This window comes from Rana temporaria, chromosome 2, assembly GCF_905171775.1.
Source record: "Rana temporaria chromosome 2, aRanTem1.1, whole genome shotgun sequence".
Classification (NCBI taxonomy): domain Eukaryota; kingdom Metazoa; phylum Chordata; class Amphibia; order Anura; family Ranidae; genus Rana; species Rana temporaria.
In genome coordinates, this window is record NC_053490.1 from 117,275,420 (window position 1) to 117,290,319 (window position 14,900).

Genomic DNA, 14,900 nt, shown 5'->3' on the forward strand with positions numbered 1-14,900 from the left:
GAACAAGGCCAGACTGCCCGTCATGTGGAGAGCCAATGCCAAAGCTTGGGTCACAAGGCAATTGTTTATGGAATGGCTGCACAAGGTGTTTGCACCCACCGTCATAAAATATCTTTCTGATAACCAGCTGCCTGAAAGGTGCCTTCTTCTGATGGACAATGCCCCGGCACACCCTCCAGCCTTGGTGGATGATATGGATGCCGAGTATGACTTCATCAAAGTAAAGTTCCTCCCCCCCAACACAACACCACTTCTGCAGCCCACGGACCAGCAAGTCATCTGCAACTTCAAGAAGCTGTACACAAAGGCGCTCTTCACTAGGTGTTTTAATGTCACTGAAGAGACGTCCTTGACTTTGAAAGACTTCTGGAAGAAACATTTCAATGTTGCCCACTGCATTAACCTCATTGACAAAGCCTGGGAAGAGGTCACTCCCCGAACCCTAAATTCAGCCTGGAGGAAACTGTGGCCAGAATGTGTCGCTGAACGTGAACATGACTTTGAAGGGCCTGATGCTGAGGTAGTGGAGGAAATTGTGTCCATGGGCAAGAGTATGGGTCTGGACGTTGATGGTGCTGATGTGGAAGAGCTTGTTGAGGAACATAGGGAGGAGCTGACCACGGAAGAACTTTCTGAACTCCACAGTGAGCAGCAGAAGGCACTTCTTGAGGAGCATTCCACTGAGGAAGAGGAAGAAAGGGAGGAGGTTAGCAGTGATGCCATAAAATCCATTATGCAAAAATGGAATGAGTGCCATGATTTTTTTGAAAAGCACCACCCCAACATAACTGTCGTGAACAGAGTGTTAAATCTCATGAATGATAATGTGGTCTCATTTCCGGAGGGTTATGCAGCGCTGGAAGAGACAAGTGACATTGGACAGATTTTTCAGCAAAACTGAGCCTGCAGCTAGGAGACAAAGGAGAGAGGAAACCCCTGAAGGAGATCCCCCTGATGTCCTTATGGAGGGGGACTCTCCCTCCAAACAATAACTGCCTCCCACCTGCCTTCCTCCATGCCAGAAGTCATCTCAAGCAAGATTAGTGTCCTCTCTTTATACATTACTATACTGTTCTAATGTGTATTGTAATTTTTTTCATATTTTTGTGCTTCAAAAACCCCCAAAAAAAGGTCAGCACGGATTAAACGGATTTACATTGAACCCTATGGGAAAATGTGCCTCGGTTCGCGACCAATTCGGTTCGCGACCAGAGTCAGTTCACAAATTAAGTTTGTGAACCGAGGTATCACTGTATATAAAAAAAACGTTTATTTTCCTCAGTTTAGGCCGATACGTATTCTTCTACTATTTTTGGTTAAAAAAAAAAAAAACGCAATAAGCGTTTTATCGATTGGTTTCCGCAAAATGTATAGCGTTTACAAAATAGGGGATAGCTTTATTGCATTTTTATAAAAAATATTTTTTTACTACTAATGGTGGTGATCAGCGATTTTTTTCATGACTGACATTATTGTGGACACATCGGACAATTTTGACACATTTTTGGAACCATTGTCAATTTCACAGCAAAAAGTGTGATAAAAATGCACGGATTACTGTAAAAATTACAATTGCAGTTTAGGAGTTAACCACTAGGGGGAACTGTAGGGGTTAAGTGTGACCTCATATGTGTTTATAACTGTAGGGGGGCAGGGCTGGACGTGTGATGTCAGTGATCGTCTTTCCCTATATCAGGGAACAGACGATCACTGCCACAATGAAGAACGGGGAAGGTGTGTTTACACACACCTCTCTCCGATGACCGATCGTGGGACACCGTCGGCGATCGAGTCCGTGAGTCCCACGGTCACGGAGCTTCGGACCGGGTCGCGAGCCCATGGCTGGGCCTTAGAGACACATACAGGTACGTGCTTGTGCCCAGCCATGCCATTCTGCCGACGTATATCGTCGGTAAGGGGTCCTTAAGTGGTTAAAGCGGAATTAAACCCTCCTATCCTTTACAGCCAAGGATGCTGCTTCTGTTTAATCTGCAACTGCCATGGTGCTGCATGTAATCGGCTGTGACACCATCCATTAAATGGTTTGATTTGAGTTTACTTGAGGACATAAGTAAATGTGACAGTTGGCAATCCCAGCATTCCAGGAATGTAACAGTTTTTTTGAACCATTACATTTAAGGATTTAGTTCCACTTTATGATTTATTGCTGGGGCTCTGGGGTTCAGTAAAATGGCAGCTTCCAACAAGAAGAAACGGGAGCAATGCTGGAGGCAATTTACAGCACAATTTTGGGAGCATAATTATTCATGTGGAATGTATGTTCCTTGGTAAAGAACATTTTTTTGTCAAGTTCTTATGTGTGAAGTTCCACTTTAATGAAACCAAAATATCACTGTCTGCACCACTGTCCCATCTTTGCTGCACAATTAAACTATATATTATCAATCTGAACACACTATTCAGCCTGTGATCATAGGATCATTGTTTCAACAGATGGGGAGATTTACTAAATCTGGAGCACTCTGGTGCCACTGTGCATGGTAGCCATTTAGCTTCCAACTTCAGCTTGTTCAATTAAGCTTTGAGAAGAACACCTGGAAGCTGACTGGTATATATGCAGAGCTGCACCAGATTTAGGATTTTCCAGTTTTAGTAAATCTCCATAGTAAGGTCTATAGCACCTGTCTAGTGAGAAGTCCCTATGCCTTGTGTACATGCATTTTGGCCTCACAGTGCACACAACGTAAAAAGGAGAACTAATCATCGGCTATGGAATTCTAGGCATATTGTGTATCCACAAATTGGAAACATTTTGTTCTATTTACGATTACAATAGAGTATACCACCTGAGAACTGATAAGGGTCATGGCAGGGCATACTTAATATGGTGCCCTGACTTTTATATTACTATGGATTTTATTAGGTCCTACTTAATATACACTTTTTTTTTTAAGTCAGCAGCTACAAACCCTGTAGCTGCTGACTTAATAAGGACACTTACCTGTCCAGGGAGCCTGCGATGTCGGCCCCCCAAGGCCAGTCCGTCCATTGGAGTGGGTACAGGGCCGCCAGTATAATTAAGGGAAACCGGCAGTGCCCCAGAAGACAGCGGGGGGCTCGCTGAAGAAGAGGATATTACATCCTGTGCTGCGGACCGGAGGTACAGGCTTAACTTTATAAAGAGGTATGTTAGAAGAAAACAAAAATGTTTTACTATCCAAAAATGAGGGGTCTTTCATTTAAGACCAATACTCAAAAGTGGGTGAAACTTTGCTTTAATATACAATTTATTGTATTATCCTATATAAAAGATAGATAGATTATATATATATATATTATATATATATATATATATATATATATATATATATATATATATATATATATATATATACACACACACACACACACACACACACACACACAATGACCTGTAACATTATATTGTGATTTCATGAAACTTTATTGGGTTTGGCCAAATACAGTAGCAGGGGTTATTTTGGTTTTAATTGTTAATCAATTAATAAAAATGGTGTATTTTCCAGTTTTTCGCAGGCTCTTGTAACTTCAAGTTTTTATGTATAGGTTTGGTTCTGGGTCTTTGTACATACCTGTATGTAGATGATATCTGGAGTCAGTAGAAGTCTGCACAGAGAAGGGTTTATTGAAGTTGGTTGGTTTAGACCAGCCTTTCTCAACCAGGGTACCCAGGCACCCTGGGCTGCCATGAGGATTCTTCAGAAGTACCTTGGCAAAATGCCCAAAAATTGCCCAAAAACTGTATACAAGCTGGTGGGTGGATGAAGCCTGCCTGTTGGTTACACAAAGCCACAGGTTTTTATTGTGCACCATTACAACCTCCCAGCTGCTGTGTCCTAAGGACCAATGGCATCATTGGTTGATGAGGAAGATGTCAGTCGCCTGCAGGGCCGATCCGCCCTATAGGCTTACTATTCAAGCCGCTTAGGGCCCCGCAAAGCTGCGGAGGGCCCCCCAAATTACTAGAGGCCCCATCTTGGCTGTGCTGCGAGTCCATTCTGCTGTTCTGGAGTTTTCTTCCAGCCCCGGTGCTGCAGGTGGCAGCAGTGGAGTCAAAGTTTGGGTGCTCTTCCCAGCAGCCAATCACTGGGTTTGTCCTCGCTGTGCATGCTGGGGAGGGGTATTTATGGGGCAGATGCCATTGGTTCTGGGTTCTTCTTCGTCCAGTGTGGCACCCACCTTTAGGGTGGCCACATCACAGCGCCCCCGCGTTATGGCCCGGCGTGCGTGACACGCGGTATTCCATTGAGAGGCTGGCGGTCCAAAAGGGCCTGGATAAAACTCCGGGGATCAAGGTAGCCGGACACCGAGGGATTGATCACCTGTCGGTCGGTACCTGGGCGGCAAGTTGAAGGCAATCCAGACGTAACTCAATTAAGAAGGCATATCTCCAATAATTCAACCCAGAGGGGACCTGTGGCAGAGGTATCTTTCTGGGGCTCATTGAGAGGGGTCTGTGGCAGAGACTTTCTCCCAAGTTCAAGTTCACCAAGGAGGGTCTTTGGCAGAGACTTCATCCTATAATTGTCCGAGTGATACTCCGGCTGCCAGGTCAGTGAGAGAGGCCTGTCCGGGTACACTAATCCCACTCCGGTGGGAGTGGTGAAAAGTAGTGTTTTACGTTTGGGAGCAGGACTGTTTCCTATCATTACGCCTGAATCTGCTATTCTCCTATCTTCTTCAGCTTTACGTTCCTCACCACAAGTTTTATTGTTTTTACCCGGCTGGGTAATAAGGAGCACCTGTCTGGACATTCCTTTACTTCTACTACATGCAATATGCATCATTCACCCCTAGGAATTTCTGAGGAGCCACGAGGTAACACACCGCCCCCAAAAAAAATCCAGCAGCTCCACTGGGGGTAATGCTACATATAAAATAGCAATGCTGCCTTTGAAAGTCCTTGTGCAGGCACTTTCTGATATTGGGTAGCACTGTCCCTTGTTACCAATTGTGTTTTCCTGGTTGTATTCCTGCATTGTCACCCTGTCACATGGGCTTCCACTGAAGTTTACAAGTGAACAATTCAGCACACCTGGCAGCCATCAGAAAATTCAATCCACCCTAAGTAACTTCCATGCAGCCATTACAGGAGTGCATGCCAACAGAAAGTGGCTGCACAGAGGTTGCAAGTGATCAGCATCACTGAGATACAAAGGGTGACAATTTAAAAATGGTATTGTCTATGAGAGTGTTTCTCAACTCCAGTCCTCAAGGCGCCCCCAACAGGTCATGTTTTCAGGCTTACCATTACTTTGCACAGGTGATTTGATCAGTTTTACTGCCTTAGTAATTACCACAGCCGTTTCAGCTGAGGAAAATCCTGAAATCATGACCTGTTGGGGTGCCTTTGAGGACTGGAGTTAAGAAACACTGGTCTATGATACAGTGGGGGAGATTTACTGTCCCACACACTCACTTTGGCATTAAAACTTAGAAGCTGATTGGTTACTATGCACATCTGCACCAGATTGTATGTGCACCAGTTTTAGTACTTCTTTCCCACTGTGCTTTAGGAAACAAAATTCTATTAACTTGGTGCTTGCAGTTACTTTAATTAAAGCAAAACCAATAACAGTGTTTGCATTTGTTCAAGTGATTTTTAACATATTAAGTCTAAGTCATATGAGCTGCCATCACAAGGAGCCCACAAGGGGATATTTTGACAGCCATCTTTCACAGGTTGCTGTCACCAAGACAGGAAGTGAGGTGAAATGTGCCAGTGGGAACTCCGACAGTATTAAAACCTTGCAGAGTCTCTACAAAACATAGCTTTGGCTGGAGTTCCACATTCACTGCATCTCATTTGACATTCTGCAGCAATCTATTTATACACCAGGGTTCCTTTCTATAGGTTGTTACAACAGTGATTAATTTCTATTTTTTAACCCGGACTTCACATATTTTCTTCTTAATGAGTAGAGAAGTGATAATTGTTTTTGACAATTAAAATCGACAAAGCTTTGCGCGCTTATATTTGCAGGAAAGCAATTGCATCGTGCAGATGTGTCATCGACACCGCTGTTAAATAGGAGATAATAAAAACAGTGTTTCTGCCAAATGTTTACAATAGTGAATTGTCTAGTGAACTTATCGTTGATACAATTTAAGGTTTAAATTAGCTTACTACCATACCATGTGTTAAATATTAGAATTATCAACATGGTTTGATACGACTGATTAATAGAAACTCTATAGCCAACTCTTGATTAAAAATTCTTCTTTCCCAGAACCTGTATAAAGTTATCGCTAATCTATGCACTGATAACACTGGATCTACAAAAGAATCACCCCCTTTAAAATAATCACATTTTGTTGCTTTGCAGTTTAAAATGAAGACCGACACAGTTTGTTTCATCAAGCTATATTCAGGGCTGGATTTCCTACAAGGCCACCGAGGCCAGGCCTCCGGCGGTAGTGGGTGAAGGGGCGGCCGGCCGCCCCCCCCCCCCCCCGCACTAACATAGCCCCCCGCGGGCGGCGGCATTTGCTACTTAGGCAGTGTAAATGGCCGTGTTTGAACACAACAGTAGGCGGCAGGCCACACAAAAGCCCTGTGATTGGCCGAACAGTGTCATGTGCGGCCGCACGCTGTGGAATTCTGGGACATGTATTCATGATGTGAGGCTCGCAGAATTCCACATGGCATTTGTGTTGCGAGCGCAAATGGATACTGGAGGGGGAGCTGGTCATGTGTGGATGCGGCCAAGCTCGGCTGGTCGTGACCACTTGCTGGAGTCCCGCCTCTCTGCCTAGGGCGCTGTGCATTTCTGAGGTCTCGGTCTCATCTACCCCCTCCCCGTTTCAGCCATGCTTCTCTGTCAAACCACCTCCTCTATGTCAGCCATCCTCTTCTGTCAACCCACCTCCCCTCTGTCAGCTCACCCCCCCCCTCTCAGCCCACAGCCCAACCCCCTCTGTCAGCCCCCCCCCCTTTGTCAGCCCAGCCCCCCTCTGTCAGCTCTATCTATCTATCTATCTATCTATCTATACATACATACATATATACACACACACACACATTTTTTTTTCTCATACTCTTTAAATATACAAATGCCTTTAATGTCCACCTTAGGGGTTATTTATTTTGTTTCTGATAAATTCTTGAAGAATATCTGCTACCCTCTGCCAGAAAGTTGTCAATGAGAAGAAGGTTTACCTTCCAACATGACAATGACCCAAAACACACAGCAAAAATTACCACATTGTGGTTGAAAGAGAAAAAAAACAGTCACCATCACATTTAACTGAACTTGACCAGTTCTGCAAGAAAGAGTGGGCAAATATTGCAAAGTCTAGATGTTCAAATTTAGTAGAGACATATGCCAACAGACTAAAGGCTGTAATTAAAACAAAAGGTGGTTCAACAAAATACTAACACAAGGGGGTGATCCTTTTTTCAACTCAGTGATTCTGTTTTTGACTTATTTTTTTTTTTTGGACATGTTGGTGTTATAGCTTTCACTTGGATGTTATATGTTTCACAGAGCAAATACAGCTGGAAAAAACGCATCTATCTTCATTTGAGGCTGCAAAGCAACAAAAGAAGATTTAAAAACGAGACGATTCTTTTCTATACCCACTGTACTTTTTTTATATTTTAAAGATGTTAAAAAGTCTGTAAATATATATATATATATTTTAATAGAGCAGAGAAAGGTTAATCAGGGCATTTTTTTATGGCATGTGTACTATTTGAAGATTTCCCTTCACTTCCTGTCCTAAAGAAACCTCCTAAAGTGAGAGGAATTTTCCGCTAGGACAATTGCCACCGGAACAGTGGTCCCCACTGGAAGAGTTAACACTACCGCTTTAATTCTAAAGGTTTTGCCTTTACATACACTTTGAAGCTGAAATCCGGGGGAGTTCAGATATTACCCTTGCAGTGGCTCCCTCTAACCAGTGATAGGGTTAACTGCAAATTTTCCTTCGGGATGATGAGAAATGTTATATACTTTACTCCGTGCTTCCGCTGACTCCCTCAATGCTGTAAAAACAGTAATCTGAACAAACAAAAGATTCCTCTTAATCCAGTGCTGGGTGGTGATGGCTACAAACCACTAGAGGTTTCCTCAGAAAAGTCTTAAAAATGTCTATGCCACAGTTTGTGTAAAAATATGCATTATAAAATCAAACCCAAATGATTCCAAGAATGGAAAGGGTTAGAGCATGGCTGACAGACAATCATTGTTAAACATCATGCTAGATATTGAACCTCAATTTCTCCCAAACCTTGGCAGGTTGACAGGCATATGAAGGCCGGGGCTGGGGGTGAGAAAAAGGTATGCAAGTGTCAGATATTGCATGGGCATCCACCCAATGGAAGGGATTACGGACCACTGGTGGAACCGGTAAGGGTCAGTGTTATGGAGAGGCCCCCAAAGGACCAGACATAGGACTCCAAACCGCCAGATGGTGCAGCAGGTGTAGTCGGGTAGTGCGCTGGATGCGACATCACTTTTTAGGAGTATAAAAACAGTATTCTGACTGCCCGACCAGTCACAGATCTTTTGATGTCTTTACGTACAGCACAGGACCAAATGTCTTGCATTGGACATGGGGTTGCCGAGAGACTCCCCAAGTCCAAGGATGTTGGACCATAGTGGAAAGAAGCGACTTCCAGAAAAGCAAGCTATAATGTGAGTATATTACATTATTCATCATCCCCTAGGCAAAATGGTTGAGCAGTGCAAGGGGGACCCACTGTGATGGTAAAGTTTTTCATTGCTGGACCTCAACTTCTATTAAAGCTCTACAACTCGTGGATAAACAAGGCAAAGAGAGTTTTATTACATGGCCGGTACCAAACAAGGCATATGCTCAATTCATTTAACCATTTTTTAATACATTAAAACAGAAAGGGCAAAAAAGTAGAATAGGGTGTCTAAAAATTAGGGTTGTCCCGATACCACTTTTTTAGGACCGAGTACAAGTACCGATACTTTTTTTCAAGTAGTCGCCGATACCGAATACCGATACTTTTTTTAAATGTGTCCCCAAATGCAGCCATGTCCCCCACATATGCAGCCATGTCCCTCTAGCCATGTCCCTCACATATGCAGCCATGTCCCTCTAGCCATGTCCCTCACATATGCAGCCATGTCCCTCACATATGCAGCCATGTCCCTCACATATGCAGCCATGTCCCTCTAGCCATGTCCCTCACATATGCAGCCATGTCCCTCACATATGCAGCAATGTCCCTCTAGCCATTTCCCTCACATATGCAGCAATGTCCCTCTAGCCATGTCCCTCACATATGCAGCAATGTCCCTCTAGCCATGTCCCTCACATATGCAGCCATGTCCCTCTAGCCATGTCCCTCACATATGCAGCCATGTCCCTCACATATGCAGCAATGTCCCTCTAGCTATGTCCCTCACATATGCAGCAATGTCCCTCTAGCCATGTCCCTCGATGCGGCGGCAGCGGCGGGGGGGGGAAAGTATTCTATTTAGGTATCGGGGGTATTTGCGCGAGTACGAGTACTCCCGCAAATACTCGGTATCGGTCCCGATACCGATACTGGTATCGGTATCTGGACAACCCTACTAAAAATATTTAATATTTTTAGAAATGTGGATCACTTTTTTCATATGAAAAGATGGGTGTAAATACATGTCTCTGTGCATACCTAGCAACCCAGCAAGATATATTTCTAACCATTGCATGATGTCATTATGCTTTGGTTCATTACAGGTGAATTGGGGACTGTGTATGATTCCTTTGTTGAGGAAGACTTTTAGTGGATGTAGCCAACAGCGTGTGTTATTAAAAAGCTGTACCTGGATAGAAATTACATCCAGGGTTTCCCAGATTTTCTATTGTAGGGGGCATAACAAAATGTGACCAATCAAATTCTGCATGCAGAATAAACAGCTGTAAACACTTGTTTTGCCATTTCTGTATAATTCAGAATGGCTGCTTAAAGGGTAACTTCACTTTTGTGGGCAACAAAATAGCAAATAAAAAAATATAACATATACAATTGCGACACAAGTCATATTGTAATTAAATGTTATTAAAAAATTACCTTTCCTTTTCAATCTGCAGCTCTGAAATTTTCTGTAGCATGCAATGCAATATGGCTACCTTGAGGTGTTCTGTACACATGGTATACAGAACGCCGCCCAGAAATGTAATTTCCTGCTTGTGTGATTGACTCACTGATTATCCCAAAAGTCTACACTAAGGCCTTGTACACACAATCAGTCAAAACTGATGAAAACGGACTGAAGGACCGTTCTCATCGGTTAACCGATGAAGCTGACTGATGGTCTGATGTGCCTACACACCATAACCATCAGTTAAAAAAACGATCAAGTCAGAACGCGGTGACATAAAACACGACGACGTGCTGAAAAAAAACGAAGTTCAATGCTTCCAAGCATGTGTCGACTTGATTCTGAGCATGCGCGGGTTTTGAACCGATGCTTTTACATACCAACCATCGGTTTTGACCTATCGGTTATCAGTCCATCAGTTCAATTTTAAAGCAAGTTCTAAATTTTTGGACCGAAGGATAATGGACTGATGGGGCCCACACACGGTCGGTTTGGACTGATGAAACTGAACTTCAGTCCGTTTTCATCAGTTTGGACTGATCGTGTGTACAGGGCCTAAGAAAACAAGTCATATTTTGGCCATTCCCTGCAACAAAAAAATGTATTTTTGATGAGATACTTCCAAAAAGATTTGCAGGAGCATGTCCTGCCAATATGCAGACTTTAATGGCACCCACATGCGACAGACACAAACTATTATAAAAAAGTAGTAAAAAAATGCACTGTGTATACAAAATGTATTAAAAACATATAGTACTCAAATACCACAGATGTATCATGCAATACATAGACCCCAATTTGGACCACAACAAGAACGCCTCTCTTGTACAGTGTATCCCATAACCTATAGGTGGAGGTGTACATATCCTCATCCAAATTGGGGGCTATGTATTACATGATTACATCAGTGGTATTTGAGTACTGTAGGTTTTTAATATATTTTGTACACACAGTGGTGTTTTTACTACTTATTGTAAATAAAGATTGTAAATTTTTTATAAACGTTTGAGTCTGTCTCATGTGGGTGCCATTAAAGTCTGCATATTGGCAGGGCATGTTCCTGCAGGTCTTTACTGATAGAATAGAAGTTTGGATCTGGCACAGTGGAGGTCATTTTTCTTATTTCTTATACCTCCAAAGAAAAATCATGTCTAAAGACATGCAGACCATGCCACTTTCTTCAGATCCCTGCAGGTACAGCGGCCGATTGATTGATATGATTGATATAAAATTACTCCCATACACTTAGCACATAGACACAGACACAGACAAACAAACAGCAATTTATTTTTCGAATAACAAAAGATAGGGATCTGCAACAAAGTTTGTCAAAGTGGAAGTAAACACTGGAATTTTATTATTACCTACAGGTAAATTTATAATAAAAGGTTACCTGTAGGTTAAATGAATATGTCCTAAATGTTCTCTGAAGGAATGGCATACCCGTGCCATTCCTTCCGAGCTGTGTGCCATGGCTGAGACTCCCGCAATGACATCATCGTGGCTCGGGCAATCAGACGCCCAGGGTCTCCGAACCCAGAAGGCAGACCAGATGAAGATGGAAGCCTCTGCAGGGCTTCGTTTTAAAGGAGTTGTAAATAAAAAAATGTTTTTGCTGAAATGACTGTTTACAGGGTATAGAGACATAATAGTTAACGGATTCCTTTTAAAAACGATTAAAAATAATTAAAACATCAATCATATAATGTACCTGTAGTTTCTAGTTTCGTTTTTGCATGTTGTTTCCTGCCTCTCTGCCTTACAGAGCATACAGAGCCATAGAGCAGTGATGGTTTGGAAAACGAAACTAGAAACTAGACACACAGTAATCACACCTGCTTGAAGTTAGTGACCACAGAGAGAAAACTCCCAGCACTGTGATCATCAGGAAACAGACAACCAGGAAGTGTGGAGATCAGAGAAGAATTACAGCAATTGGAATTGCTCTTTTAAAAGCAGAGACTTTTTTTTAGGTTTTAGTCATGGAATACCGACATAATCCCATCTTATGTAATACCATCACTTTGGGTCTTTTGATCACATACGTGCCCAACATTACCCCTAACATAATCTTTTACTTGTTATTGGATGAATGGTAGTAAGTTCATTGCCTCTTTTCTTAACGGAAACCCATATCTTTGATTTATAGACCTTCCAAAGAAAATGCTTTTCAAGAAAAATGGATATCTACCCAGCTTTCATGGTCTTAAAGGCTGCCAAACTTTAATTACATTGCGGGATCATTAGCCAGTTATTTACGGATGTGTAAGAGAAGAGATATTTCTGATAATACATCACCTTGCTGTCTCCTTCCACTCGGCATCCTCTCCTTCCTTGACACAGATCTCATCCAGCTCTGTAAACAGCTCATGTGGCACATGTTCCTCGTCGTCCTCCGTTCCAAGGATGAACTGCACTCTCTGGGATGGGGTGTCTGCAATAATAACACATTACAAGGTGACTTTACACAAGGCCCACAATGGGAATTAGGAGACAGCTGTAATGGATACCGTTCTGGAGTTTGCACCGTGGATCTCAGAGATTTATGATTAGGATGCCTAACACAATAACAGATTACTCGCTACTGTGTTCCTACCAAAGTGTGAAAACATCATATTTCTTGCATTTTGTTTTATTGCCAGGTATTGTACAAGACAATAATACAGTTTCAGTAAGATGCGACTATAAATTAGTATTCCCTTTGGAGAGCACAATAATAATTTACATACAGTAACAGGGTGACCCATAAACAACAGTTTTTGGTATACTGTAAATACTTCAATACATTTTTTATTATGCTAGGTCACAGAATAATGACCTTGCCAATATTGTTTTATAGGTTAGGCCAATTATTCCTTTTATCTGTGACACTGACATGCTTTTCTTATTTTCCACAACCTTATTTAGAATATTCCATATACACATTTACAGGCAAATGTTCATACTAATCTGAGAAGGTTATCTACAGCGCTGCTTCTCAGTCAGTGCTATATGTGCCACAGGGAGAATTTACTGTGGGGGGATAAAATTATTTATCATCTATTACAGATCAGAAAATATTTTAGTAATTTAAATAGATTAAACACGCTTGATCAGCAAGCAGCCAGAAAATTCACATCACCTATATAAATAGATCATACCAAACCACATATAAACCATCGCTACAATAACCATTACCTATAAAAAGACTTATTGGACAAAAAAAAAAAAATGGAAAATAAATAAGAGGAGCTCGGTATATTTATTTTCTCTTTTTTTTCTTATTTTTTCTTATTTTGTATAGTAAGTATTTTAATAGGTAAGGACTCTTGTTGCACCAACTATATGTGGTTAACATTTAAAGACCAGCAGAGGATTGAAATTAGATAAGCCAATTGGTTTTCACTCATTTTTTTTTCAAAGTAGAACTAAAAGGCAATTTTTATTTTATTTTGGATACAGCAAGGGAGGGTTATAAGCCCTATTAGTTTGTCCCCCCCCCCCCCATTTGTAACCCACTGGGGAGAGTTCCCTTAAAGCGGAGTTCCACCCTGAGAAAAAAATTTCCACCAAAAATCTAAAGAAATAAAAAAAATAAAAAATGAAAATATATATATTTTTACTTACCCGAAATAGCTGTTGCTATGCGGAAGTGCCGAATCTGCCTCTTCATCTTCCATGGTAGATTCTCTTCCTCGGTTTCTTCTTGTGAATGGGGCGCGCTGCATTCTGGGAAAGGTATGTATCCCAGAAAGCAGCCGGTGATCTGCCAATATGGTTCCGGTTAACAAGATGGTTCCTTTAAGGACTGCGCAGGCGCAATCCTTGCTGACAAAACTAGGCCGGCATCCAGGGCGACCTGGAATTTGAGGAAAGTGGCCAGTCGGCCTCACATCCTCGCTTCGCTGTGGCGGCTCGCTCCGCTCGCTCGGCCTTCTGGCTCTTTTTTCAACATCCTCCAATCCACGGGGATGTTAAGGAATGAGCCTGGATATTGAGTTAACCCACCCTTTGTACCTATAACAGCTTCAACTCTTCTGGGAAGGCTGTCCGCAAGGTTTAAGAGTGTGTCTATGGTCCACACTATGGTCTTGCACTGGTCCAAATCATTTGGTGGAGGGGGGATTATGGTGTGGGGTTGTTTTTCAGGTGTTGGTCTTTAAAATTTAAGGGAACTCTTAAGGCGTCAGTATAACAAGACCTTTTGGACAATTTCATACTCCCAAATTTGTGGGAAAAGTTTGGGGATGGCCCCTTCTTGTTCCAACATGACTACACACCAGTGCACAAAGCAAGGTCCATAAAGACATGGATGTGCGAGTTTGGGGTGGAGCAACCCGATAGAACACCTTTGGAATGAATTAGAGTGCAGACTGCGAGCCAGGCCTTTTTATCCACATCAGTACCTAACCTCGCAAATGCGCTTCTGGAAGAATGGTCAAACATTCCCATAGACACACTCCTAAACCTTGTGGACAGCCTTCCCAGAAGAGTTAAAGCTGTTACAGCTGCAAATGGTGGGACAACTTAATATTGAACCCTACTGACAGACTGGGATAAAGTTCATGTACATGTAAACTATAGGAATCTATAACAGTCACGACTAATTTTTCACAGATTATGATTTTCACGTGCTACACAAAGAAATTATATTATGCCATGGCAAATTACTACATGTACAGTATTCAATTTCATGTTTTTAATATTTGATCCACTAATCATTTAAAAATACTGAGAAAAACCCCCAATAAGACTGGCCTTTCACAAACAGAAATGTAAAAGACTTTAATAGCAATTCAAAAGTCTATTGTGAATTCCTAGATTAAGCTGTAGGAAATGGAATGGAAAATCAGGCAC

General features: G+C 42.1%; 1 protein-coding gene across 1 annotated transcript in view; it reads right to left on the bottom strand.

Annotated features, from left to right (window-relative positions):
• Positions 1-14,900, bottom strand: part of SLC4A8 (solute carrier family 4 member 8) — a 200,458-nt gene that overhangs the window by 83,857 nt on the left and 101,701 nt on the right. Inside the window, exon 4 of the mRNA XM_040340821.1 lies at positions 12,363-12,498. Within this exon, the coding sequence (XP_040196755.1) occupies positions 12,363-12,498 (136 nt within the window). The remainder of the gene's footprint in view (positions 1-12,362; positions 12,499-14,900) is intronic.